Here is a 24,666-nt window from a genome sequence, read left to right as displayed (position 1 = left end):
GTTTGAAAGTTTCTTAAATTAAAAAATGTTACTTCTGTTTGGCATTAACTTTCCTCAAGATATAGATTTTCAATTTGTTTAGAAGTTTTTTTTAAAAAAACACACACTATGCTTAGAAAACACTATGTCCTGAATCACACCAAGTTTTCAGAATGTGGAGAGCTTAGTAGCAAGTAACTATTGAGTTGCTCAAAAGGGAAATAGATCAGGATTTGATGAGAACTATAAAATAATATAGGGAAAAAGGGAAGGTAATAATACAGGGAAGGTAGCTCCTACTGGAAGCTTGGTTTATCCTGCACTGTAATGGCTAAATTTCTCCCTACACCAACCTGAACAGGCATAGACTAAAGTCTCATTCTGCAATGCAGCAATTACCCCAAAAATGCTTTGGCGCATCACGTTAGACTACGTGGGTTCCGAAACCTGGCATGAGGCTTTAACCCACAGCATTCTGACTCCCCCACCAAAAACATCTTTGCATCTGATAAAATACCAATAACTCTGAGAAAGTGTCAAAGTGCTTTACAACATTTCCATAAAGTGCAGTGACTGTTTGGTAGAGGACCACGCAGCAATATCCCACAAATGGCCAAGAGAGATGCAGAACAGGACCATGGGAGAAACATCACTTCTTTTGCCTCCCTAACCCTTCCAAATAGTGCCCTTGGGATGTCGACCTGCTTGGAACCTCTGTTTAATGTCTCGACTACCGACACTTCTGCAGTTCAGTGCTCTCTTTCCCCTTATTCTGATCTGCAACTTAAAACCCATTGGAAGCAATTCAAAAACTCTCTAGAAATGGTCCAGACTTCAAGCAATTAGTAGTACATTCCTCAACACACGCCCCGACCCCCTCTCCCCGGCTGAGTGACGGACAGCAAATGAGCAAAGCACAGCTGTGGAAAATGGATTGCATATGGTATTACTCAGACGCCCAAGCTCACGGTCCCCTTCATCATCTATCTTCGTGTTTGACCGATTAAAATCTGGGTACAGAGATCTTTCACAATCCCTGTAAAGTGTCTTGCACCCCCCTACAATTGGTTGCAAGGGCACCAGAGTACTTCAACCTCCCATCATCTCAAAGACAGCAAGGGCTTTGACTGTTATATGGTGCATCTCACAATGGCTCCGCAAAGCAAATAGATATGCAGATACAACAAATGTGTTTCAAATGCAAGTCAACTTCAGTTAAATTTCACATCTCCTCTGTTCAGGAACATTAATTTTTTTATATATAGATATAAAACATAGGAGGTACAGGACTAACTTAAGACCTCAAAATTATGTATTTGTGCATTGGTAGAGAGGATGGGAGTTCAAATGAGACAAAGCACGGCAAACATTGAATTCAAACATGAATCAAAGTCATACATTTCCTGAAAACACTCCCTCCAAAATATATTGTGAATCTTCCTTTTCTTTCCTAAAAAGAATTAAATACATCTTATTAAAGTACTCACACATCATTTGGGAAAAATAGGCATTTCATTTTCTACCTCCACACCACCCCACCACCCCTATAAACACTCCTTTTGAACTCAAAAGATGACAAATAGTGTATTAAACGAACATGAAAAAGTGGGCATCCCTTCTCAGTTTGGATTGATCAAGATCGGACAAATATGTTTTAGAACCTTTTTCCTCCAAAAGAGATTACATTCAAGTGAGGGAGTGAGGGGGTGGTGGAAACGTTTTGAACAAAGAGATCAACATAGACACACAAATAGTTCAAGTCTTTGCAATTTATCGAATGCATTCTAATATAGTTTGGAAGGAATTAATATCATTTACAAACACTGGGAAGGTTAAAGGAAGAAGATAAGGAGCACTCAATCTTCACTTTTTAATTCAGGAGATAAAAAATTGAAGCAAACAAGATTTTTTTTCTCTTTTCACATATGTGTTCATGTGTCCGTGTTGCATATAGCTATAATTTTCTTTAAAAATGATTCAACTCTTCCTCAAACTAATCCAGTTTCTGCCTAAGGAGCCGGCAATGGGAGAGAATGGCCTCTTATTGAGAGAACAATAACCTCTCTTACTCCAATACACATCAGTACTATTCACCTACCCACTCCCACAAAAACATTATTTCATCATTTGATAAATTCCCAAAGGAAACTCGTTGAAGTTGGTGGCTGATTTTCAAAGCCACTCTAGATATCACGCCTCTCTCTTGATCTATCGTTTTTAAAAAAGTGCACTTTTCATTAAAATAATGCCAATAAGGCTTGCCCCAAATTCTAATTCACAAGATTCAGTCTCAAGTCACACAGGAGCTCTCCACCTCTGACATGTGATAACAATGGTCTCCAATGCACATTGCACCAAAGGACCGGGATTTTGTAACTCATTGTTTTCCTTCTCCACAAACCAATAGAACCCCCAAGGTAAAGTTGTGCAATAAAAAAGTTAGAGAAATTCTCCTTAACCACCTTATATCTCCTCATCCTTTTCTCTCCAACGGAGCAAAGTCTGAGGTAGACGTTTCTGAAAAGATAACAGTGAAAGTTAATTGAATATGGGATAATTGAATAGTTCAGTTTATTGAATAAGATTTTCAGCTCTGGGACATGAGTTTCCTATTCTGATTATATGAATAATTCAGTTTATTGAATAACTTTTTGATATCAAATTAAGTATTCCATTGACAGAATTTCACTTTATAAATTTCTTTGTAAATCAAACAAACACAACTATTTGCGTAACTCTGGGAATTTGCTGAACACTCTAGTTGCGAGGGAGAAGACAGAACCTGTAAACACACATTAGTTTTGAATGACAGTGTAAAGGAACCTTTAACAAGCACAGGGGCTCATAATGGGTTTTTCTTTTTGAGGGAGCAGAACAAAAAGACAAGAAACGGGAGAGTGAGAGGAAAACAGACCGGAGTGCAAAAGGCTTTGAACTAAAAGCTGTGCTTCCTCCCCCATCAAGATAAAGCAGAATGGCACACATCATATCATTTCCACCACCCCCAGCCAAGACGCCCCCACCCTCTCCCTCCTCCCTATGTAACTGGAACATTCACATTTCAGAATCTGCTACTTCTTTATAAACTCTCTCGCTCGCTCTCTTTCTCTCTCCTCTCTCTCGCGCCCGCATGCGCTCGCTGTCTGGCTCGCTCGCTCGCTCAGTATCGCGGCGGCATGTAGGGCCGTTTGGGGGCACTGGTGTAAGGGGGGTTTACGAAGGGCAGGCCGGGCCGCTTGCCGGCCTGGAATGAGTCGCGGTCGTAGAGGTTCTCCCTGGGCCCTCGGTAGCTGGCCCTGAAGTCTCTCTGGAAGTATCGGCCAGGGTTGCTGTAATCTCTCGGGCTTCCAAAGGACGGACCGCCCGGATCCTTTTGGGGCCCGGAGTAGTCCCTCGAGGGCCTGTGGGTTTGGCCGCCAAGGTGGCTTCTCGGAAGCCTGTTGGGTTGGCCAAAGAAGTCTCTGGGGGGGCACGGGAGCAAGCTGAGCAGGTCTCTGGGGGGTCCTGGGAGGCTGAGCAGGTCCCTGGGGGCGGGCCTGGTGGGGGGCCGGGAGGGGGCCAGGGGGGGACCTGGAGGGGGGATGGGCGGTGGGCCGAGGGGGGGTGGGCCCAGGTGATCATGGGGTGGGGGGCCAGGACGAGGGACCAGATGGTCCAAGGGTGGGGGGCCAGGAGGAGGGGTGAGGGGTAGGGGGCCAGAAGGAGGCAGACCCAGATAGTCACGTTGGGGAGGGGGTGGGCCGGAGGGGAGACCACCAAAGTGATCATTGTCACCGGGTGGTGGGCCGGTGCAGTCACGGAATGAGCTGTGCTTTCTCAGGGGGCCTGAAGAGACCCCCACCATATGATCCTGCGTGGGAGGAGGGCCAGGGTGCAACGCAATGCAATCTCTGAGAGCCACGGCGGGTGGACCGATGTGATCCTGTGGAGAGTAGGAGGTGAGCAAGCGGTCTGGTGGTGGGGCTCCGGGCAAGCGTTCCCTCAGAGGGGGACCCAGTGGGAGTCCCAGATGGTCGCAGAGCGAGCTAGGTCGGGGTCCGATTTTAGATGTCGACCTGTCAAAGTAGGGTCTATAGCTGTTGGATTGGAAGCTGCTTCTGCTGCTGCTGGGTTGGTCTTGAAATTGGTGCAGGTGCTCGTCATACTGACTGTGGAAGCCGGAGGGCATTCCTTGCGGGAGCTTGGGAATGTCCACTGCCGGGGTTTCATTGTTGTAGTTGGAGAGGCTCTTCTGCTGTTCATACCAACTGCTACGCGAGCCACCTTTGCTGTGGCCCTGGCTCCGGTTCCCTCTCCCGGCTCCCCGGCTCGAGTCCAGGGTCTGGATGGGCTCTCCGAATATAAGCCGGCCGGCTGCCGGCTTTCTGCTGCCCAGGGTCTCAATGGGGGCTCCCTTCTCTTCCAGGCCATCACGAGTCAGTTCGGAGATGCCGCTTTCTTCATGTGCTTTGAAGCCGGGCTGGCCTGAGCCAGGACGCCCCCCGTTCTCGCTCACCCTCTCGGCCTCCGAGATGGGGCTGAGGAGCTTTTCCAGCGGCTTCTCGTCGGTGGATCTGCGCGAGGCGATCTTCAGCATATTCTTGAACTCGATGGTGGAGGTGGCCGAGATGGGAGAGCTCAGAGCCAGGACGAGCTTGTCGCCGGGTGGATGGGGGAAAGAACCAGACAGGTGGGTTTGAGAGTCATCCCCGACCTGGGCCTGGGCCTGGGCCAGCTCGGGAAACGAGGTCTGCACCAGGATGTTGTTGGACTCCGAGCAGAAGAATTGTCCGGGCGATGGCAGCTCTTCCTGTTCCATTCCCTGCTCCTCCCCGGTGTATCCCCGGCTGCCGAAGCCCTCGCTATTCTTCAGGATGGACTTGACTGGTTTGCCGGGAAAGCCGGACTTCAGCCGGCTGTAACTGCCGGACCCCGGCTTGTACTCGCTGCCGCCCAGCGGCTCGGGACCCTTGCATTTGAGGATGGATTTCGCCGACTGTTTGACCAGGTTGGAGACTGCCAGGCGCGGGGGATCTGCATAGTCGAAGTCCGAGAATTCTTTCTCATCCTGGCATGACTCCCCCGGGTAGAAGGGGTGTCCGGGGGAGTCTCTATGGGGAGAGAGGCTGTCCACATCTCTGAGGGGGGTTCGTAGGTGGACAGGAAGGGGTCACGGGCCAGGCTGTAAGGGGACGTGGCGTTAGTCTGGTAAGAGGGAACGCCAGGCTCTCTGGCTCCTTGGAGAGCCAGCGATGGCGGAGGTGAGGGAGGGCTGCTGGTGGACGAGGAGGAAGGGGGGCTGATCAGTTTGGAGAGCAGTGACATGGGATCCCCCACCACGGCAGCTATGGGCGACGTTTTGTCCATCATCTCATCCTGGGTGGGAGTGCCTCCCCTCTCATCCCTCACGGGCGTGCCTTCCTGGTTCTCCAACATGGCGTTCCCGGTGCCTTCCGAACTAGGAGGCTGGGTCTTGGCACTGGGGTCGGTGGTACCCAGGTGGCTGAGGAGAGGAATGTTCAGGTCCAGGGCTTTGAAGCCCGGGTTGACCTTCAGGAAATTGTGGATCTTCACTTCCAGGCTGGAGGGAGAGGCTGGCTTGGGCTCGGGATGGTTTTCTGTGGCTTCGGCAGCCTTTCCGGCCAGTCTCTCTGGCATGGAGCTGGCTCTGCTCTGAGGGAGTTGGTGAGCCATGGTGTTCACCTGGGGCTTGAGGCTCGTGCCCGACAGGGCAGGACTGAGGCCTAAGCCCGGGGCTGAGGTAGCCGATGAGGCGGAGGAGATTTCCGAGGCAGGGGAGTTGGGGGAGCAGCCGATCAGGCCTTGAATCAGGGCCTGGGCATTAGCGTTGATCAGGGGGAGGTTCCTGTCCAGTGGGCTGGTGGCTGAGGCCATCGCAGGGCCAGCAGGGATAGGTACTACGTTGGTGGTGACGTTCCCAGTCACACTTTGAAGTAATGTTGAAAGCCCTGGTAAGAGGCAAAAAGGAGAGCAGAAGCTTTGATTCAGTGGAATTGCGGCAGGGGAACAGCATGCGGTAAGGTGGTGACTGAGGACATTGACTGAGGACCAAAGCTTCCTGTTTCTAGCCTAAACTTCCAATAGATTTTATGCAAACCCACAGATGACACAATGAGTTTTACAGTGCAGGCTGAGCAGAGGGCCCCTGGGTTTTACTGCGTGCCCAACAGAGGGAGATATAAACAGTGAGCTGGGAACAGAGCGAAGCTCTACAACAGGAATTTGGTGAGAGTGGAAATTTGTTGCATTTTGTCGGGATGGTTTTCTGTGGAAATTTGGAAATTTGTTGGGATCATGGTGGTGCAGAGTTTAGTGTGTGATTGGGAGCCAGTGGAGGCTGGCGAGAGCTGGGGTGTTGGGGTATGGAGTTTATTGTGTGTGATAGGGAACCAATAAATGCAGGCAAGGACAGGTGTGATGGGATACATAGTTTAGTGTATGATAGGGAGCCAGTGGAGCCTGGTGAGGGTTAGGGTGATGTGGGTATGGAAGTTAGTGTGTGGTAGTGAGCCAGTGAAGCTTGGCGAAGGCTGAGGTGATAGGGGTATGAAGTTTAATGTGTGATAGTGAGCCAGTGAAGCATTGCGAGGGCTGGGGTGATGTGGATACAGAGTTTAGTGTGTGATAGGGAGCCAGTGGAGCCCTGATGAGGGCTGGGGGTGATGGGGGATGGAGTTTAGTGTGTGTGATAGGGAGTCAGTGGAGCCCGAGGCTGGAGTGATGGGGTATGGAGTTCAGTTTGTGTGATAGGGAACCAATAAATGCAGACAAGGACAGGTGTGATGCGGTATGTAGTTTAGTGTATGATAGGGAGCCAGTGGAGCCTAGCGAGGACAGGCATAATGGGAGTACCGAGTTTAATGTGTGTGATCGGGAGCCACTAGATCCTGCAAAGGACTGGGGTGATGGGGTACAGAGTTTAACGTGTGTGACAGGAAGCTAGTGGAGCCTGGGGAAAACTGGGGTGATTGGGATACGGAGTTTAATGTGTGAAAGGGACCCATCTGCACTCAAGCAACCGGGTTTGGTATTTGAGGGAGAGGAGATGACTATGATACCAGGGGGAGCGGGTAGGCTTAGACATAGCTGCACATTTCAGAGAGGTAACAGAAGTGAAGGAAGGTTCAGGAGAGACATTTGTTTAGCAGCTTGATGGCTGCATCAGGATGCCTGCTGATGGAAGGCTTAAAAGAGATTTGAGGATAAAGACTGCGTTTGTGAGGGACTGGAGGGGGGAAGCTTTTTCCAAGGTTGCATGAGGGGACGGAGTAGGAGAGGGAGATGACATTTCATATCATTGCATTTGAACAGGCACCTTACCACATCAGGAGGGCATCTCAAAGCACTTTGCAGGGCTTTACTGTTAATGTGTGGTGTATGTGTGTTTCAAGGCCAAATGCAGCAGCCAATTTATGCGCAACATGTTTCCACAAACAGCCATGAAGCGAACAAGCAATTTTAACTGTCAGTAGAGAGAAACTCCCTTCTCTTTCCCCACTGACAGCGCCACGGGAGATCTTTAACGTCCATCCTGAACAGGGCACAGACAGAGAGAGAGTGAGGTTTAACGTCTCATCAGAAACGAACAGCATCTCAGACACTGCAGCGCTTTCTATCCCCAGTGCTGGATCATCAGCATGAGCTTATGATATTCAATGTGTATGGGGAGGGGAAGCTTGAACCCCCAAATCTTCTGATTCATGCAGTGCAGCTTACACGCTTGGGAAGTACATCTATGTATCATTCCAGAAACACATTAACCTCCCTAAGCATCATTAACCCTTTTGAGCAGGACAGGAGCATTTATTGGATGAGAAAGGGAGTGTTTCCATGTTTCTGCCTCTCCGCAGAGCCTCACTGACCTGTGTTCTTCATGGCGGAGGTCAGGCTGCTGAGGATGGAGCTGATTTTGCCCAGATCAATGTTGACCAGGTTCGGGAGGGCCTGAGGAGATGTGACCACGCTGCCTCCTCCACCGGAAGCAGCACTCTTACTTCGGGGAGTCTCCACTGAGGTCGAGATGGCTGCTTTGGCTTTGACAAGCTTCAAGCTGATGCTCACTGTTGGTGTTGGACTGGGCTCTTTAACATCTGCCATAAGAGAATATGGTTGAGGAATGAAGTTTAACATCTCATCTGAAAGGGACAGCCTCTCCAACAATGTGGCGCTTCCCCAACACTGTGCTGAAGCGTTAGCCTGGACTGTACAAAACAAGTTTTGAGTGGTCTCAAATCCACTGACTTAGAGATGAGAGTGCGAGTTCTCCTTTTTACATACACGCATAAAGTAAAACGCAGTACCTATGATGTGGGTGGTGTCAGCATCCCCCTCGTCATCAGAAAGCTCCATGTCCTCCACGGCACAGTTGTCCCCGGAGACCTGTGGGGTAGGGGATTCTGGGCTGTTATTACCCCCGGCTGGCATCTCCACCTCAATCACTTCGGTCTGGCGCATAGGGGATTCGGAGCCATTGGGCGAGGGGGCATCCATGCACGGGGACAAGATTGGGGACTCGTCGTGCTCAGGGAGGGTGGACTTCATCTGGTCCAGCTTCTTCTTTAGGTTATTGACCCGGTTAGCGAAGGTCTTGTATGCCTGCAGGGGGGAGGTGGGGGGAGACGCCAGTACATTACCTGTTTATCAGCCTCCTTACATCACAGTAATAGTCTTCCTTACATCGCACAGTAGAGGACCTCTCAAAATGCTTTGTGGGCTTTTCTGTGCAGCCGAGCGACTGTGTCTTGTAAGTAAATACAACAACAACAACAAGATTCCATTTATAGAGCGCTTTCACGTTGGGGGGACGTCCCAAAGCGCTGAAATAAAGATATTGATACAATTTACATTTGGCAACTTTCATCTCTGGAGGTTTAATGTTCTCATCTGAAAGAACAGCCCCTTTGACAATGTGGTGCTCTCCTACCCAGCGCTGTGCTGATTAATTGGAAGCTCAACAACAACAACTTATACTTATATAGCTTAGGAGTTCAGCTCCAGTAAGGAGAGAATTGATGATTCCCTGAATTATTAGTATAGTGATAAGGACACTTACATTGACAACAATCTTCACCTCTTTGTACTGGGCTTCGTAGAAGATCTCTGCGTTCTCCAGGGCTTCGATCAGCGGTGGCGTCCTCTTCACCTCTCTGTCCAGCTCAGCGCAGAAATCTTCCAGCTTCAAACTGGACTCCTCAAAGTCTTTGGAGAATCGCTTGCCACCCGCCCGATCTGCAGGTACAAGTCGGTCAGCTAAACTACAGACACCTCACCCCACCACAGGGGGAAAGAGAGAGACATGGAGAGAGAGAGAGAGAGAGGAGAGAGGGCGACAGACAGATACACACACATACACTCTTAGGCCTTCGGACTGTACCTTTCAGGCGTTTGAGGGTCTCGGTGCTGCACACATCCACTCTCAGGGTGCTCAGCTGCTCCTCCTTGAACTCTCGCTCATCCACTGCCAGTTTGTAGGCACCCAACTGCTCGATGAGAGACTGTGGCTGCAGCGAGAAGTGGGAGGAGGCCAAAGGTCAGAGTGGAAGAGGTACACTCCCTCCAGTAACATGGTAACAACAACACATTACACATACACAGGGCCTACCTTGCACGTTGGAAGGTTGTCCCAAGGCGCTGAATAGCACCAAAGATAGAGCTTTGAGGAACACCGCACAAGATTGTGTGAAAGGCATGATCTGAACCATTCAAAGACAGACCATGAAGGTCTCCTCCACACTTGACACTCTGTATAATCCTGGAGGCGAAGAACAACCCTAGGCTACTGTTCTCTACCACACCCCAACTCCTCCGTCCCCCCCGCCACCCCCCGCAGGTCATCTCCTCCAACCTTCACTGCGAGGAGATGCTGGATTTCCTTGCATCCAAAATCAAGGGAATCCGCTCCGCGGTCACTTCCCCTCCAACCTCCACCCACTCCCCAACACCTCCCTACCACACTCCGACTCCTACCCATCCTCCCCTACACACTTTCGTACCCGTTTCCCCACCCTCTGTCACCAAACTCATCCTCTCTCTGAAACCCACCACCTGCTCCCTTGACCGCATCCCCACTCCACTCCTTATCTCCCAGCTCCACTTTCTTGCCCCACATATCACAGACATCGTCAACCTGTCCCTCTCCTCTGGCTCTGTTCCCATTCCCCTAAAAACTGCCACCATCACTCCCACCTTGAAAAAACCCTCCCTTGATGCGTCGCAGCTATCAAACTACCGGCCCATCTCCAACCTCCCCTTCCTGTCCAAGGTCCTCGAAAGAGTTGTCCCCTCCCAGCTGCGCTCTTTCCTCTCCACCCATTCATTATTCGAACACCTTCAGTCGGGTTTCTGTGCTGCCCACAGCACAGAAACTGCCCTGGTCAAGGTCACCAATGACATCCTGACCATCTGTGCTGACAGCATCAGCATCCAAGGCTGCACTCTCCACCTCTCAAAGCCAGTCAGGAACCTCGGGGTTCTGTTCGACCCTGAGCTGTCCTTTCTTCCTCATATCCGTGCCACAACCGGCACCGCTTTCCATCACCTCCGAAACATCGCCAGACTACGGCACTACCTCACCCCTCACGCGGCTGAAACTCTGGTCCATGCCCTTGTCACCTCAAGGCTGGACTATGGGAACTCTCTCCTCGTCGGCCTTCCCGGCCCTCCCTCCACACTGCAGGTCATTCAGAACTCTGCAGCTCGTGTACTGTCCCACACCAGGCTTCGAGACCACATCACTCCCACCCTCGCCCTCGCCCTCACCCTCACTCCCACCCTCACTCCCACCCTCGCCTTCACCCTCATCCTCGCCCTCGCTCGCCTCCACTGGCTCCCCATCCCCCAGAGGATCGAATTCAAGATCCTCATCCTCACCTACAAGGCCATTCATGGCCTCGCTCCCTCCTACCTCTCTGACCTACTATCCCCCTACCTACCTGCCTGTACCCTTCGTTCCTCTGGCTCCGGTCTGCTCCACATTCCCCACCCCAAACGCCCTACCATCGGTGGCCTTCAGCCTCTCAGCCCCGAGGCTCTGGAACTCTATTCCCCAGTGCCTTCGCCGCTTCCTCCATTTCCTGCATCAAGGTCAGTCTCAAGACCTTTCTTTTCAACCGTGCCTTCAGCTCCCCTCCTCGCTCCCACCCTTCCCTCCCGTCACCCTGACCATTGCCCCCCTCCTCGCTCCCTCCCTTCCCTCTCCTCACCCTGACCATTTCCCCCCTCCACGCTCCCTTCCCTCCCCTCACCTGACCATTTCCCCCCAATGCTCGAGTCCTGACCCAACTGTACAGCGCCTTGGGATGTCCTCCCGACATGAAAGGCGTTCTATAAATGGAATCTTGTTGTTGTTGTTGAATGGCATGATGACGGCTGTTTCTAAAGGGGTGGGAATGATGCCAGTGGACAGAGAGAGGTTGATGAGGTCGGTTAATAGAGGGACAAGGAGGTGGAGCTGGGAGATAAGGAGAGGGATGGCCGGTTTCATATGGCCTATGATGTTGGTGAGAGAGAAGAGTGAGTCAGGTTCAAAAATGTGGAGGGAGAGATGGGTAGAGAGAGGCCTGAGTGTGACGGTGGGATGGGGAGGGTGTGAGGGGGAGGGGTTAGTGGGTGGAAAGACAGCCGAGTGAATCCCCTCGAGGAAGTCTAGCATCGCATCGCAGTTGGAGTTGGAGGATGGGCATGCATGAGGGTGGGCAGCGTTAATGGTTGTTGATGGAGAAGAGGAGCCTGGGTTGTCCTTGGCCTCCAAGATTATATTGGAGTAGAAGGACGATTTAGCGAGGGTGAGAGCAGAGGGCTAAGTTTTGATGCGGTCCAGCCAGATCTGCCAAAGGACCTTTAGATTTAAGTTGAGTTAAATGTGTTTGGTTCTACGCACCTGTGTCTTGAGGGAGTGGAGGTGGCTGGTTGACTAGGGTGAACTGCATGAGTAGGGGGAGGTGAAGGGCGAGGGTTCGAGAATGGTGGAGAGGGAGTTGTGGAGGAGAGTGACCGAGTAGGATAAGTCATTGTGAGAGGAAGCCCAGAGGGGAGGAGTTCCAGTGACTCCAAGGTAGTGGAGAGGGAGCGGGGAGATTATTTCAAGAGGTAGTAGGAGATGGAGGTGGGTTGGGTGGTGACGGAGAGAGAGATGGAGAGGTAAAGAGAGATAAAGTCCGAGATGGCTTTGTCAGCGATGGTGAAGTCCAAGACATTGAGGCCCCGGGTAATCATCAGGTTAAGAGGGTGGCTGTGGACGTGTCTACCAGAGTTGATATGGAGAGAGCAGTGAGAAGGTACAATACAAAAAGACATTTGTAAAGCATCTTTCACATCAGGAGGGTATCCCAAGGCACTGAACAGTCAGGGATTAGAACCCGACCGGGGAGGCGGGGAGAAGGTTGGGATCAAGGAGAGTGGGGAGCAGAGAGGGTAGGAGGGTGGCCAAAGGCACAATCGAAGAGTAGGCTCTTCAGGCATGCCTTGAAGGAGGCAGGGGAAGGAGTGAGGCAAAGAAAATGTGGGATGGGGCAGAGTGGTTGAAGGTCAACGGTGGTGGTATCGGGCGGGGGACATGGAACAGCCAGAGCCTGCTGAGCAGAGTGATCGGACAGGTTGATAAGGAATTAACAGGTCGGAGAGGTACGAGTGGCAAGGCATGTTGGGTCTTGAAGGTGAGGACAAAAATTTTGAACACGATCCTCTGAGGGATAGGAAGCCAGTGGAACCAGGTGAGGGTAGGGGTGATATGGTGCGGAAGAGGTGCAGAGTTTTGGATGATCTGCAGCTTGTGGAGCAAAGAATTGAGGAGGACAAGAAGCAAGGCATGTTGAGGTTGCAATGAATGCATGTAGGACTGATCCTGAGGAGAGAGAATGGTTAATAATGTCTGCCAGTTGTGGGCAAGAGAAGAGGGAGCTGAGTGATTAGCAGTTGGATGGGGAGGGGGGTCGAGGCAGCAGGTGATGGGTTTCATTGTGGTGATGATAGATGAGAGGGAGGAAGGAAAGATGGGGGCAAATGAATGTAGGATGGGGGCCATGATAGGAGCTGAGGGTGGGTGGGTTGAGGGAGATGGAATGGGGGTGTTGTTAGATGCCATGGGGTAAGGGATGAAGCTGCCTGGTGGATGTTTATCAATTTTAGAGGTAAGGAAGTCCATAACCTCTTCATACTTGGCGTTAGAAATGATGATTGAGGTTGCATGATAGGAGAGAAGAGGCAGATCAAGTAGGATACAGAAGGTTATTTTAGGATAGTGGGGATGACGGCTGTTTGTAGGAGTGTGAGAATGATGCCAGTTGACAGGGAGTGAGGTCTGAGAGTTGATGAGGTCTGAGAGTAGAGGAGCAAGGAGTTGGAGCTGAGAGCTAAGGGAAGGGGTAGGAATGGGGTTGAGGGAGCAGATGGTGGGCTTCATGCGGGTAATAGTGGCAGTGAGAAAGGTGGGGGAGACAGGTACCAAGGTGTGCAGGGAGGGGTGCATCAGAGCAAAGGGAATAAAGTGAAGGTTGAAGTCACCCAGGATGAGGAGGTGTTCAGAACAGAGGCAGAGAGAAGCTAGAATGGTGGAGATCTTCTTCTTCTTATTATTATTATTATTAAGATGGAGGAGTGTTTGTGGAGGGTTGATAAACAAGGAGAATTTTGAGGGAAAGGTTGGAGGGACAGTAGAGTGTAAGTTGCTCAAAGGGAAATTAACTGGTAGAGTAATGGGATAGGCCTAGTGAGGACTTGGAGATGAGGGCCTCACCACTGGAGGAGTAATGGGTTAGGCCAAGTGAGGACAGTTAGGAAGTGGCGTATGATGGAAGGTATAGCCAGGTGCTGTGGCCTCAGTCAGGATGAAGGTATCGCCTGAGGTGAGCTGGTTTCTGGGAAGGCAAGGATATCAATGTTTCCATCAACAGTGAGGTTGTTGATAGTGAGGGCTTTGTTGGAGAGGAAACAGACATTTCGTAGGTAAATGCGGAAGGGTAGTTGGTAGATAAATGTGCGAGATAAGGGACATGATGGAAAGATTGACAAGGATGGCATTAGGGATGAGGGAGGAGAGGTTGGCCCCGGGATTTGGGTTCGGCAGGGCTTGCGGTGATAGTGGGGAATGGGGCAGTCAATGTGGCTGCTATTGGACAGCCAACACCAAGTGCCATGGTGAGCCCGACCAAGGATTCCCAGGCTGAAGCGAAGGGAGGTAGTGGGACGGGGTCAAATGGGTCTAGGAGGCATGGAGAATGGAGGGAGAGGAGGGCACAGCAAGAGTGATGCAGTGTGGAGTTGCAGGATGGGGCAATTTTGGGGGAAAGCAGCTCAGATTAGGGATAACAGCAAAAACACCGAGGTCAAGAGTAAGAGCGTGTGATCAGGGAGTTAGCGGGCATGGGCAGCCCACTAACATTGGGGAAGGGGCTAAGCTCTGGAGGGTGACAGAACTGAAGTGCTGTGGTTAAGTCTCATAATTGAGAAACAAAGTGATGATTGGGTTAGAGAGGTTTTGAAGGAGAGCGAGGGGAAAGAGGTGAGGTGAGAGGGGACTGAAGAGGAAGGGAAGGAGGTCATGAAGAAGGATAATAATGTAACTAGTAAATTCTGAATTTAGTTTTGTTCAAAAAGTGTCATGGGGAAGTCAGCCAGAACTGCTCGATCTATTCCACTCCAAATACTCCTTCCCGTCCCATAATCAAATGCCTCTATTCGGCTACTTCTCACAGTTAGCTCCCCACTCCCTACAATTAATTCCTCTTCCAAGGCAGTGTTCCACATTCTCCACTTCCCACCACCCTGCAACAAAGAATCCCTGGCGTCCAGAGTAGTATTTCTCCCTCAGTCTGTGGATGTCCCCCATAAGCCCAGGGAAGGGGTGGGGGTGGGGGGGAGGAAAGCGTAAATAATGATTAGTTATGGATGATTATGTCATTATGTATGATTATGATTATAAGCGTTCATTCGTTTCATTATGGGTAATGTACTCACTGTTGTTTAGTAATGAAAATGGGCAATTGAACGACCTATAGAACCGCTGAAGTAAAGAGTAAAATTGAACCTAGAGGTCAGCAGGCTGGTACAAACTGGTTTTAAAGCTATCAAAGAAGTTAGAACCAAATTACATTTTTCAGAACAAAGAAATATATCAGAAAGCAGTTTCAAGGCAACGACAGCAAGACTGGGACGAGGAGATTAGGGGCCAGGAGAAGAATCACGAAGGGTAAAGGAATGAGTGAGAACTCATCACTGAGGGGCACCGATACAATGAACACTATGTGCAGGTTAACATGAGCAGATTTGAAGGAAGGGAATGGTCAAAAGGTGATGTGACTGTAAGTCAGTACTTTTAGAATCTGATTGAAGTTGTCTCAGCTTGGGGGGAGAACAGAGGAGGAGGAGGATCTGTTGTCACCCTTGCGAAGGGCTGACCTCTCCGACCGAAACCACACAAACTCAAGATTGAGAACGACTCCTCGGAGGACAAGCAGGAGGGCTGAAGGAGGAAGACCCACACGGACTCCGAGTTAAACCTCTGAGACCAGCAATAGGCAGCTCTTCTAGTCGATGATGCTAATCGCTGGAGAACTCCAGACTGCAAACTTCAGGAGAAAAATGGACTCAGGCAGAATATCACAGACATACATGAAAACAGCCTTCTACTCCAATATCATCTTGGAGGCAAAAAACAATCCCAAAGTCCTCTTTTCCACCATCCACTACCTCCTCCGTGAGCTCCCTCAGGCCTCCTCAATCTTCACGTCCAATGCCAAGTGCGAGGAGGTCATGGACTTCTTTTCATCCAAAATTCACAACATCTGCCAGGCAGCTTCATCCACCTACCTCGTCACCCACTACCAACCCCACTCCGCCCCCCTCACACTCCCCATCATCAGCTCCTATCACCACCCACATGCTACATTATAATATAATAGTAATAATAATCCTTGCATTTGATATAGCGCTTTTCACGTCGGGAGGACGTCCTAAAGCGCTTCACAGAACACACTGTAAAGTGAATTGACTGTATATTTGTGGGCGAACGCGGCAGCCAATTGCGCACAGCAGTGTCCCACAAACAGTTGTGGATTGAAAATGACCAATTTATTATTGTTTTGTTTTGGAGGGATTCTTATTAGGCTCTGTGTGGAGTAAGGAAACTTGCCCAAAGTTTCGCCCTCTGCCTGGAATTGAATCCAGGTGTCTCACTTGCAAAGCGAGTGCTCTAACCACTGAGCTATAGGGCTCCACATTCCTTCCTCCCCATCTCTCCCTCCCATCCACCATCACCTCAATGAAACCCACCACCTGCTGTCTCGACCCCCTCCCCACCAACTTACTGGTCACCTTTCTCCCCCTCCTCTGCCCACTATTGGCAGATGTCATCAACCAGTCCCTCTCCTCTGGATCAGTCTCTGCCCCCCTCAAAACTGCTATCATCATCCCCCTCCTGAAAAAACCCTCCCCAGTCCCTCAAACCCCAGCCACTATCGCCACATTTCTAACCTGCCCTTTCTTGCAAAGGTCCTAGAACGTTGCCAATCAACTCCGCGCACACCTCTCCTCCCACTCCCTCGTCGGACCCCTCCAGTCCGGTTTCCGCCCACAGTACAGAGACTGCGCTTATGAAAGTCACAAACAACATCCTCTCTATCTATGACCAGGGCTCTCTGCATTCTTGTCCTCCTGGACTTCTCCGCCGTGTTCGATACAGTCGATCGCGCCATCCTCCTGCACCATCTTTCCTCCGTCATCCACCTCAGTGGGACCGCACTCGCCTGGTTGGAGTCCTATCTCACAAACCGCCAGCAGTACATCTGCATAAACGGCTTTTCCTCCCGCTCTCACCCGGTTACCTGGTACCCCAAGGATCCATCCTTGGTCCCCTTCTCTTTCTGATCTACAGACTCCCTCTTGGGGATGTCATCCACAGGGTACGCTTCCACATGTATGCGGACAACACCCAACTCTATTTTTCCACCTCACATTGCAACCCCCAAGTCCTCTGATGCTCTGTCAGCTGCCTGACAGATCTCAGGGGCTGGATGAGTGCAAATTTCCTTCAGCTGAACGTTGACAAGACGGAAGCCATATTCTTTGGCTCTCGTTAACGTCTACAATCTCACAGCTCTTACCTCCTCCACCTACCCAACCTCCCCTAAAACTCTCCGAACCCGTACGCAACCTAGGCGTCAGGTTTGACCCCCAATTATTCTTCCTCCCCCACATCCGGTCCCTCACCAGCACCGCCTTCTTCCACCTCCAATGCATCGCCCATCTCCGCCAATAACTCTCCCCAAAAGCCACTGAAACCCTGGTCCATGCCTTTGTCACCTCTCAGCTGGACTACTCTAATGCCCTCCTCGCTGGCCTACCCTTGTCTTCAAATCCCTCCACTCCTATGCACCCCCCTACCTCTCTGACCTCCTCTCTCCGAGTCCTGTATCTCAGTGGTTAGAGCACTCACTTTGCAAGTGAGAGACCTGAGTTCAATTCCAGGCAGAGGGCGAAACCTTGGGCAAGTTTCCTTACTCCACACAGAGCCTAATAATAATCCCTCCAAAACAAAAACCAATAATAAATTGGTCATCTTCAATCCATGACTGTTTGTGAGACACTCATTGCAGTGCGCAATTGGCCGCCGCGTTCGCCCACAAATATACAGTCAATTCACTTTACAGTATATTCTGTGAAGCGCTTTGGGATGTCTAGAAGACGTGAAAAGCGCTATATCAAATGCAAGGATTATTATTTTTAACAGCACCCGTTGCCTTCATTCCATCGGGTCTGGCCTCCTCCTTGTCCCGAGTCTTCCTCTCCACCCTTGATGGTCGTGGCTTCAGCCACTACGTCCCGTGGTTCTGGAATTGCCTTCCTTACTCCCTTTGCCTCGACCCCTCTCTTCCTATTTTCAGGTCCCTGCTGAAGACCTTTCTTTTCGACCGCGCCTTTGGTCACCTTCCTCCCCCTTACCTGGCTCACCCCCCCTCGCCCTGGCTCCTCCCCCTCCCCCTGGCTCGGTCCCGGGATCCGTTACTGTGAAGTTCTGAGATGCCATCCGGCGTGGAGGGCACTACATAAACCCAAGTTGTTGTTGTTATACCAGCGGAAGACAGTGTAGCCGAGAGAGAGAAAGAGAGAGAAGGAAGCCTGGTCACAGACTCGAGAGACCAGTTGAATTTGACCGCTGACCCTGCCTCCTATGGGACTGTTTGTGATCTATTTAATTTAAAGTCTAATGTTCATTTAACCCTGAAGGTTAAATAGATAACCGATCACTATCCTTTATGAGTTTTTCAATATTTGTGATGTCAGTTGCAACCAGTTATTTTGATTAAACTTACTTATACTCTCAAAATGGTGTTCAGATCTGTGTGTGTATCAATTCAGCTATCGCTGCTACAGTTTACAGGGAGATGGTGGGGGAGGGGTGTGGGCGGGTGGGGAGGGTGGCAGGGGATTGGTGATTGCAGTGTATGAAGCTATTACAGTGCTTACCCTGAATTCAGCAAGGATCTTGGATTTGACAACTCCTCTGGCTTTATTGCTCACTGTAAAAACAACAAAACATGACATTTACACAGTGAAAGACGTCCCAAAGCACTGGACAGTCAAGGATTTGGACCTGAGCTGGAGGTTGGTACTAGGAGGATGGAGAGCCGGTAGGGTAGGGGTAGGAGGATGACTGAAGGCGCGGTTGAATAGGAGGGTCTTGAGACAGGTCTTGAAGAAGGCGATGGAGAAGGTGAACTGGAGGATCTGTGAGATGGAGTTCTGGAGTTCTAGAGGGTGGGGCAAAGAGGCTGAAGGCCCAACTGCCAATGATGGGGTGGACTGGTCTTGTTGGCGTTCAACTGAAGAAAGTTAGCTCTCATCCAGGACTTGATGTCAGATAGACATTCTGTCAGGACAGCAGTGGCCCTGGAATCAAGGAGGAAGGTATAGGTGTAGTCGAGTGTCATCTGTCCTGGAGTCAAGGGGGAAGGTATGGGTACAGTCAAGTGTCATCCGTCCTGGAGTCAAGGGGTAAGGTTTAGGTTTCGTTGTGCCATCCACATACATGTGGAAGTTGACCCCATTTCTGGGGATGATATCACCAAGAGGGAGCATATAAATATTGAAGAGGAGGGGACCAAGGACAGAGCACTGAAGAATACCACACAAGACAATGCGGGGTTTGGAGGAGATGAAGTGGAGGTGGTGTGAGAGGTATGATCTGAACTAGTCAAGGTGAGAGGAGAGATGGACAGACGGATGGGTAGGGAGGGGTAATGACGTTCAACAATTTGGCCCTCCCCCCATCATCATACTGGAGCTTTAGTGAATACTCACTGCTTATGTAAATACTTAGTGCTCTGCCCCCACCCTCTGGAGGCCCACAATCATCTGACTCAGTCAGGAATGCTATTATTTCATCCTTGCTTAACACTTGCGAGTGCTGTGTACCTGATTTGACTTTAGTAAATTCCAAGGTCTTCTTTCCCACTGAAAGCAGAGAGAGAGAAAATATAGATGTGAAACAAGCCAATTCTATCCCAACCTAGTGCCAGGGCTTCAGACCCATATTCTCTCGAATTTATCTGATCCAGGTTGGAAAACCTAGTAAGTAACACAATGAGTGCCCTGCCCCCTCTCCCCACTCTGCGATATCTCCTCTACCCCCCACTATCTGTATGCGCTGGTCACCTATCTCCTGAATTACTCCAACACACACCTCGTCGGTCTGCCCAGCTCCACTATTCATAAGTTTCCAGCTCATTCAGACTCTGCCACACATATACTGATCCGGCCCAAATTCTGTACCCCCATCTCACCAGTTCTGGCCCAGGCTCCACTGGCTCCCCATCACCAAACGGATCAACTTCAAAATCCTCACACTCGTGATCAAATCCCTTCACTCTCTGGCACCTCCCGATCTCTCCAAACCTCCTCACTCCCCATTCTACCACCCGGCACCTCCGCTCGACTGTCACTGGCCTCCTGCTTGTCCTCGCACCCTCCGCCCCACCATTGGAGGTCACGCTTTCAGCCACTATGCCCTGAAACTCTGGAAAACTCGCCCTCAATCCCTCTGCCTTGCCCCCTCTCCCCCTTTTCAGGCCCCACCTGAAAACCTTCCTCTTCGACTTGCTTATGCCCCCCTCCCCCACCACCTTGGCTTGGAATCTGCCTTTGCCACTGTTAAGCGCTCTGAATCACTACCCTGCGTGGCGGGCGCTATGTAAGTGCAAGTTGTTGACTGAACTCATCCCTGTCTGGGCTTCCTCATGCAATGACCTATCTTCCTCAGTCAATTTCCTCCATAACTTCCTCTCCAACACTCTCAATGTCCTTGCCCTTTCACCTCCCAAACCACCTCCTACTCACTCAATTCACCCTGATTATAATAATAATAATCCTTGCATATCATATTAAGCTTTTCACATCTAGTAGATGTCTCAAAGCGCTTCACAGAATATATAAAGTGAATTGGCAGTGTATTTGTGGGTGAAACGCAGCAGCCAATTGCGCACAGCAATGAATGTCCATCCCACAAACAGTCGTGGATTGAAAATGACCAATTTATTATTGTTTTGTTTTGAAGGGATTATTGTACACCAGCTACCTCTGCTTTCTCAATGCACCTGGCTCAAATCATACCTAATGGTCCATCAGCAGTTCTGCTGGACCACATCAAAAGTTACTGGTCCACCCTCACTTTCGCTAAATTGTTCTTCTAATCCAAGATAATCTTGGAGGACAAGGACAACCCAGGCTGCTTTTCTCCATCAACAACTGCCTCTTCTGCCCACCCTCTCATGTTTTACCCATCCTTTCTTCCAACTCCAATGACTTCATCAAGACCAATATCAAGTGGGGTTCGCTCGGCTACTTCTGCCCTTTCAACTGCTATTCTCTATTACTCATACCCTCACACACAGGCCTCTCTCTACCCATTCCTCCTTCCACAATAACAACAACAAGATTACATTTGTTTAGCGCCTTTCCCAGCTTTGAACCTGTCTCGCTTTCCCCTCTCACCAGCACATAACCCATATGAAACCGACTGCTTGCTCCCTCGACCCCATCCCACCCCATTCCTTACCTCCCAGCTCCACCTACTTGCCCCCACTCCTACTAACGACCTCATCAACCTTTCTCTTTACAATGGCATCATTGCCACCTGTTTAGAAACAGCCGACATCACACCCATTCACAAAAAACCTTCTCTGGACCCATCTCTGTTCTTAAATTACAGTCACATCTCCAACCTCACTTTCCTCTCCAAAGTCTTGGAATGAGTCGTTGCTATTTAGATTCACTCTTTCCTCTCCACCCCCACCCCCTTCATAAACCCATCCAATCGAGTTTCTGTGCCACCCTCACCACAGAAATAGCCCCAGTCAAAGTCCCAAATGACATTCTATCCATCTACAACCAGGGCTCCCTTTGCCTCGTCATCCTCTTTGACCTTTCTGCTATCTTCGTTACTATTGACCACTCTATCCTCATCCACCGCCTCTCCTCTCACCTCAAACATCATAGTTCTTTCTTTGACTGGTTTAGATCATACAGTTTCCACATTGTCTCCACAAACGGCTTCTCCTCTAGCCCCACACCGTCTCTTGCAGTGTTCCTTAGAGCTCTGACCTTGCTTCGCTCCTCTTCAGTATCTACATGCTCCCGTAACATTATCCACAATTGCGGGGTCAACTTTCACATGTTTGCGGATGCTCCCAACTACTTCTCTGCCTCCATCTTCAACTCCAGGACCACTGCTGTCCTCACAGAATAGCAGGACATCAAGTTCTGGATGAGTGCTAACTTTCTTCAGTTGAACGTCAACAAGACCAAAGCTCTTGATTTGTTCCTGTCAGCACATCCTCACTCCAGGCGTTGACAGCATCATCATCCATGGTTCCACCCTCCACCTTGCTAAGCCAGTCCAGAACCTTGGGGTCTTGCATGACCCTCAACTATCCTTTCTGTGCCATGACCCGCTCTGCCTTCCTCCATCTCCGCAACTGTCTCTCACCTCAGCATGCCAAATGCTTATCCATGCATTCATTCCATCTAGGCTCGACTACCCTAACTCCCTGCTTGTTGGCCTCCCCAACTCCTCCCTCCAGATGCTGCAGATCATCCAGAGCTTGTGTCCTCTACTAAACCAGACCCCATCACCCCCACGCTCACCCAACCCCATTCTCTCCTCATCCCTCAGAGGATAGAGTTCAAAATCCTCATACTCACTTTCATGGCCTTGCTCCCCCTACCAATTTGACCTGCTACCCCATATCAACCTGTCCAATGCCTCCCTTTAGCGGGTTCCAGCTTGCTTCATGTCCCTCGCTAGGGACATACCGCCCACTATTGGCGGTCAGGCCTTCAGCCTCCCTGCCCCCACCCTCTGGAACTCCATCCCACAATCCCACCGCCTAAGCCCTTCCTCACCTCCTTCATACACATCTCAGGACCCTCCGGTTCAACTGTGTCTTTGGTCACCCTTCCTAACCCCACCCCTACCTGCCCTCCACCACTCCTAATCCCAACCCTCAGCTCAGGTCTAAATCTCTGATTGTCCAGGACCTTGGGATGTCCTCACGACTTGAAAAGTGCTGTATAAATGTCATTTTGTTTTGGATTGTATCCCCAAAAGTGTTAGGTGGCAGTTGGCCAGAGACCCAGGTCCATAAGAACTGAAGCTTAGTTTCTTTCTCTGTCTGCCACACCGCTCCACCCTACCCCCTCTCGAGTGTGAATTGTGGAGTTTAAATAGGTAGGCCACATTGTTTGTTTGGCAAGTTTCCCATCATTAAGACTCCCTTCCCCCAATCCAGTAAGGTTGTTGGTTTAACAATAGCTAATTTAAAAGAATTTCCCTTCTTCCCAGTTACCCAGTCTCCCACTTCAATGTAGCCAGTTGATGAACCAATCTGAGCTGTCATCAGCAGTGTCAAAGGTTACTGCAAGAACTGGGCTACTGAGAAATAGAGACGCAAGACATACACATTCAGAGAGAAAGACAAATATATAGATAAACCCACTCAGGGTGAACTCAATTCTAATATTCATTGCCCAATCAGCCAATCCCACTAACATCTCTTCCCTCCAAGGAAGGTCATATGCCATGGAGGCACTACCTTGCACTTTGCACTGCTTGTCCAAGTTGGACTGCAGTGTCTACGGCTGTCTCACCCAGTGTGTCTCGCAGCTCCACTATCAGCTCCTGTGGGTACACACTCCTCTGTTCCCAAATTGTAAATATCCTCTCCACAGACTTCCGAATACTCAGATCCCTGAGGGAAAACCAGAAAAGAAAGCCAGAAAGTCGGTGAGTCAGCCAGCAAATGGTATAAAGTGCCCCAGGTAGCCTAGCGCTAGACCTCTCTCTCACCCCCACTCTCTTCCCAACTTAACTCTTACCTAACTAGGGCGCCCGCCTCAAGCAGAACCTCCGAGAAAGCATCGCGGAAAATGATGGCGTTCTTACGCTTGCAGTTCTGGATTACATCATTGGCGACGTAGAAAAGATTCAGTCGGTGGGGGATTGTTGCTGAGGAGGAGAAAATAATAATAATAATCCATGCATTTGATACTGCTCCTTATCATGTATTTGAGATGTCACAAAGCGCTTCACGGATATGCAGTAAAGCGTTACCACATACCGACCAAACTCCAGGAAACAACAATAATAATAATCCTTGCATTTGATATAGCGCTTTTCACGTCGGGAGGACGTCCCAAAGCGCTTCACAGAACACACTGTAAAGTGAATTGACTGTATATTTGTGGGTGAACGCGGCAGCCAATTGCGCACAGCAATGTCCCACAAACAGTCGTAGATTGAAAATGACCAATTTATTATTGTTTTGGGTTTTGGAGGGATTATTATTAGGCTCTGTGTGGAGTAAGGAAACTCAGTAATAGAATAATACTACTAATAATACAATAAAAATATAACAATCTTGATTCTCTCATTCACCTCTGTAATGGAATAATAATAATACAGTAATAATATAATAACCCTGTCTCTCTCACTCATCGCAGTAATATAAAAATACTACGGTAATAATATAATAATCCTGTCTCTCTCACTCACCTCAATAATAGAATAATATGGTAATAATATAATAATTCTCTCGCCCTCACACACCTCAGTAATAGAATAAGACCATAATAATATAAAAATCCTGTCTCTCTTACTCACCTCAGTACCATAATAATACAGTAATAATATAACAATCCAGTCCCTCTCACCCATCTCAATGATAGAGTAATAATAATATAGTTAGAATATAATAAACCTGCCTCTCCCTCAATCACCTCAGTAATATAATAATAATATTAAAGAGCAATAATATAATAATCATGTCTCTATCACTCACCCCAATAATAAAATAATAAAATAATATAATAATCATCTCACTCACCTCAGTAATAAAACAATAATACAGTAATTAAATATAATAATCCAGGCTCTCTCACTCACCTCAGTAATAGAATAATAAAACAATAATAATATAATAAACCTCCCTCTCTCTCAACTCAGTAATAGAAAAATAATAGTACAGTAATAATGTAATAATCCTGTCTCTCTCTCAATTCAGTAATAGAATAATCATAATAATCCAGTTATAATATAGTAATTCTCCCCTTCTCACGTACCTCAGTAATAGAATAATAATGTAATAATATAATAATTCTCTCTCTCACACTCACCTCAGTAATAGAATAATACACTAACAA

General features: G+C 49.4%; 1 protein-coding gene across 1 annotated transcript; it reads right to left on the bottom strand.

Moving 5' to 3' along the window:
* Positions 1 to 3,139: 3,139 nt before the first annotated feature.
* On the bottom strand, positions 3,140 to 23,473 carry LOC103173423 (regulation of nuclear pre-mRNA domain-containing protein 2; the record flags this gene model as incomplete). The annotated part of the gene is given in 10 exon segments (XM_042346430.1): positions 3,140 to 5,094; positions 5,097 to 5,927; positions 7,842 to 8,069; positions 8,280 to 8,574; positions 9,032 to 9,207; positions 9,353 to 9,479; positions 18,439 to 18,491; positions 19,387 to 19,425; positions 23,116 to 23,216; positions 23,344 to 23,473. Coding segments are annotated over 10 exon segments (3,935 nt in total), but the record flags the coding sequence as incomplete, so codon positions are not given.
* Between the last annotated feature and the right edge of the window lie 1,193 nt (positions 23,474 to 24,666).

The sequence above is a fragment of the Callorhinchus milii genome, unplaced genomic scaffold (genome assembly GCF_018977255.1).
Source record: "Callorhinchus milii isolate IMCB2004 unplaced genomic scaffold, IMCB_Cmil_1.0 Scaffold765, whole genome shotgun sequence".
In the NCBI taxonomy this organism is placed as follows: Eukaryota; Metazoa; Chordata; class Chondrichthyes; order Chimaeriformes; family Callorhinchidae; genus Callorhinchus; species Callorhinchus milii.
Note: the sequence above shows the minus strand (reverse complement) of the source record. Positions and strands in the feature narration are given on the sequence as shown.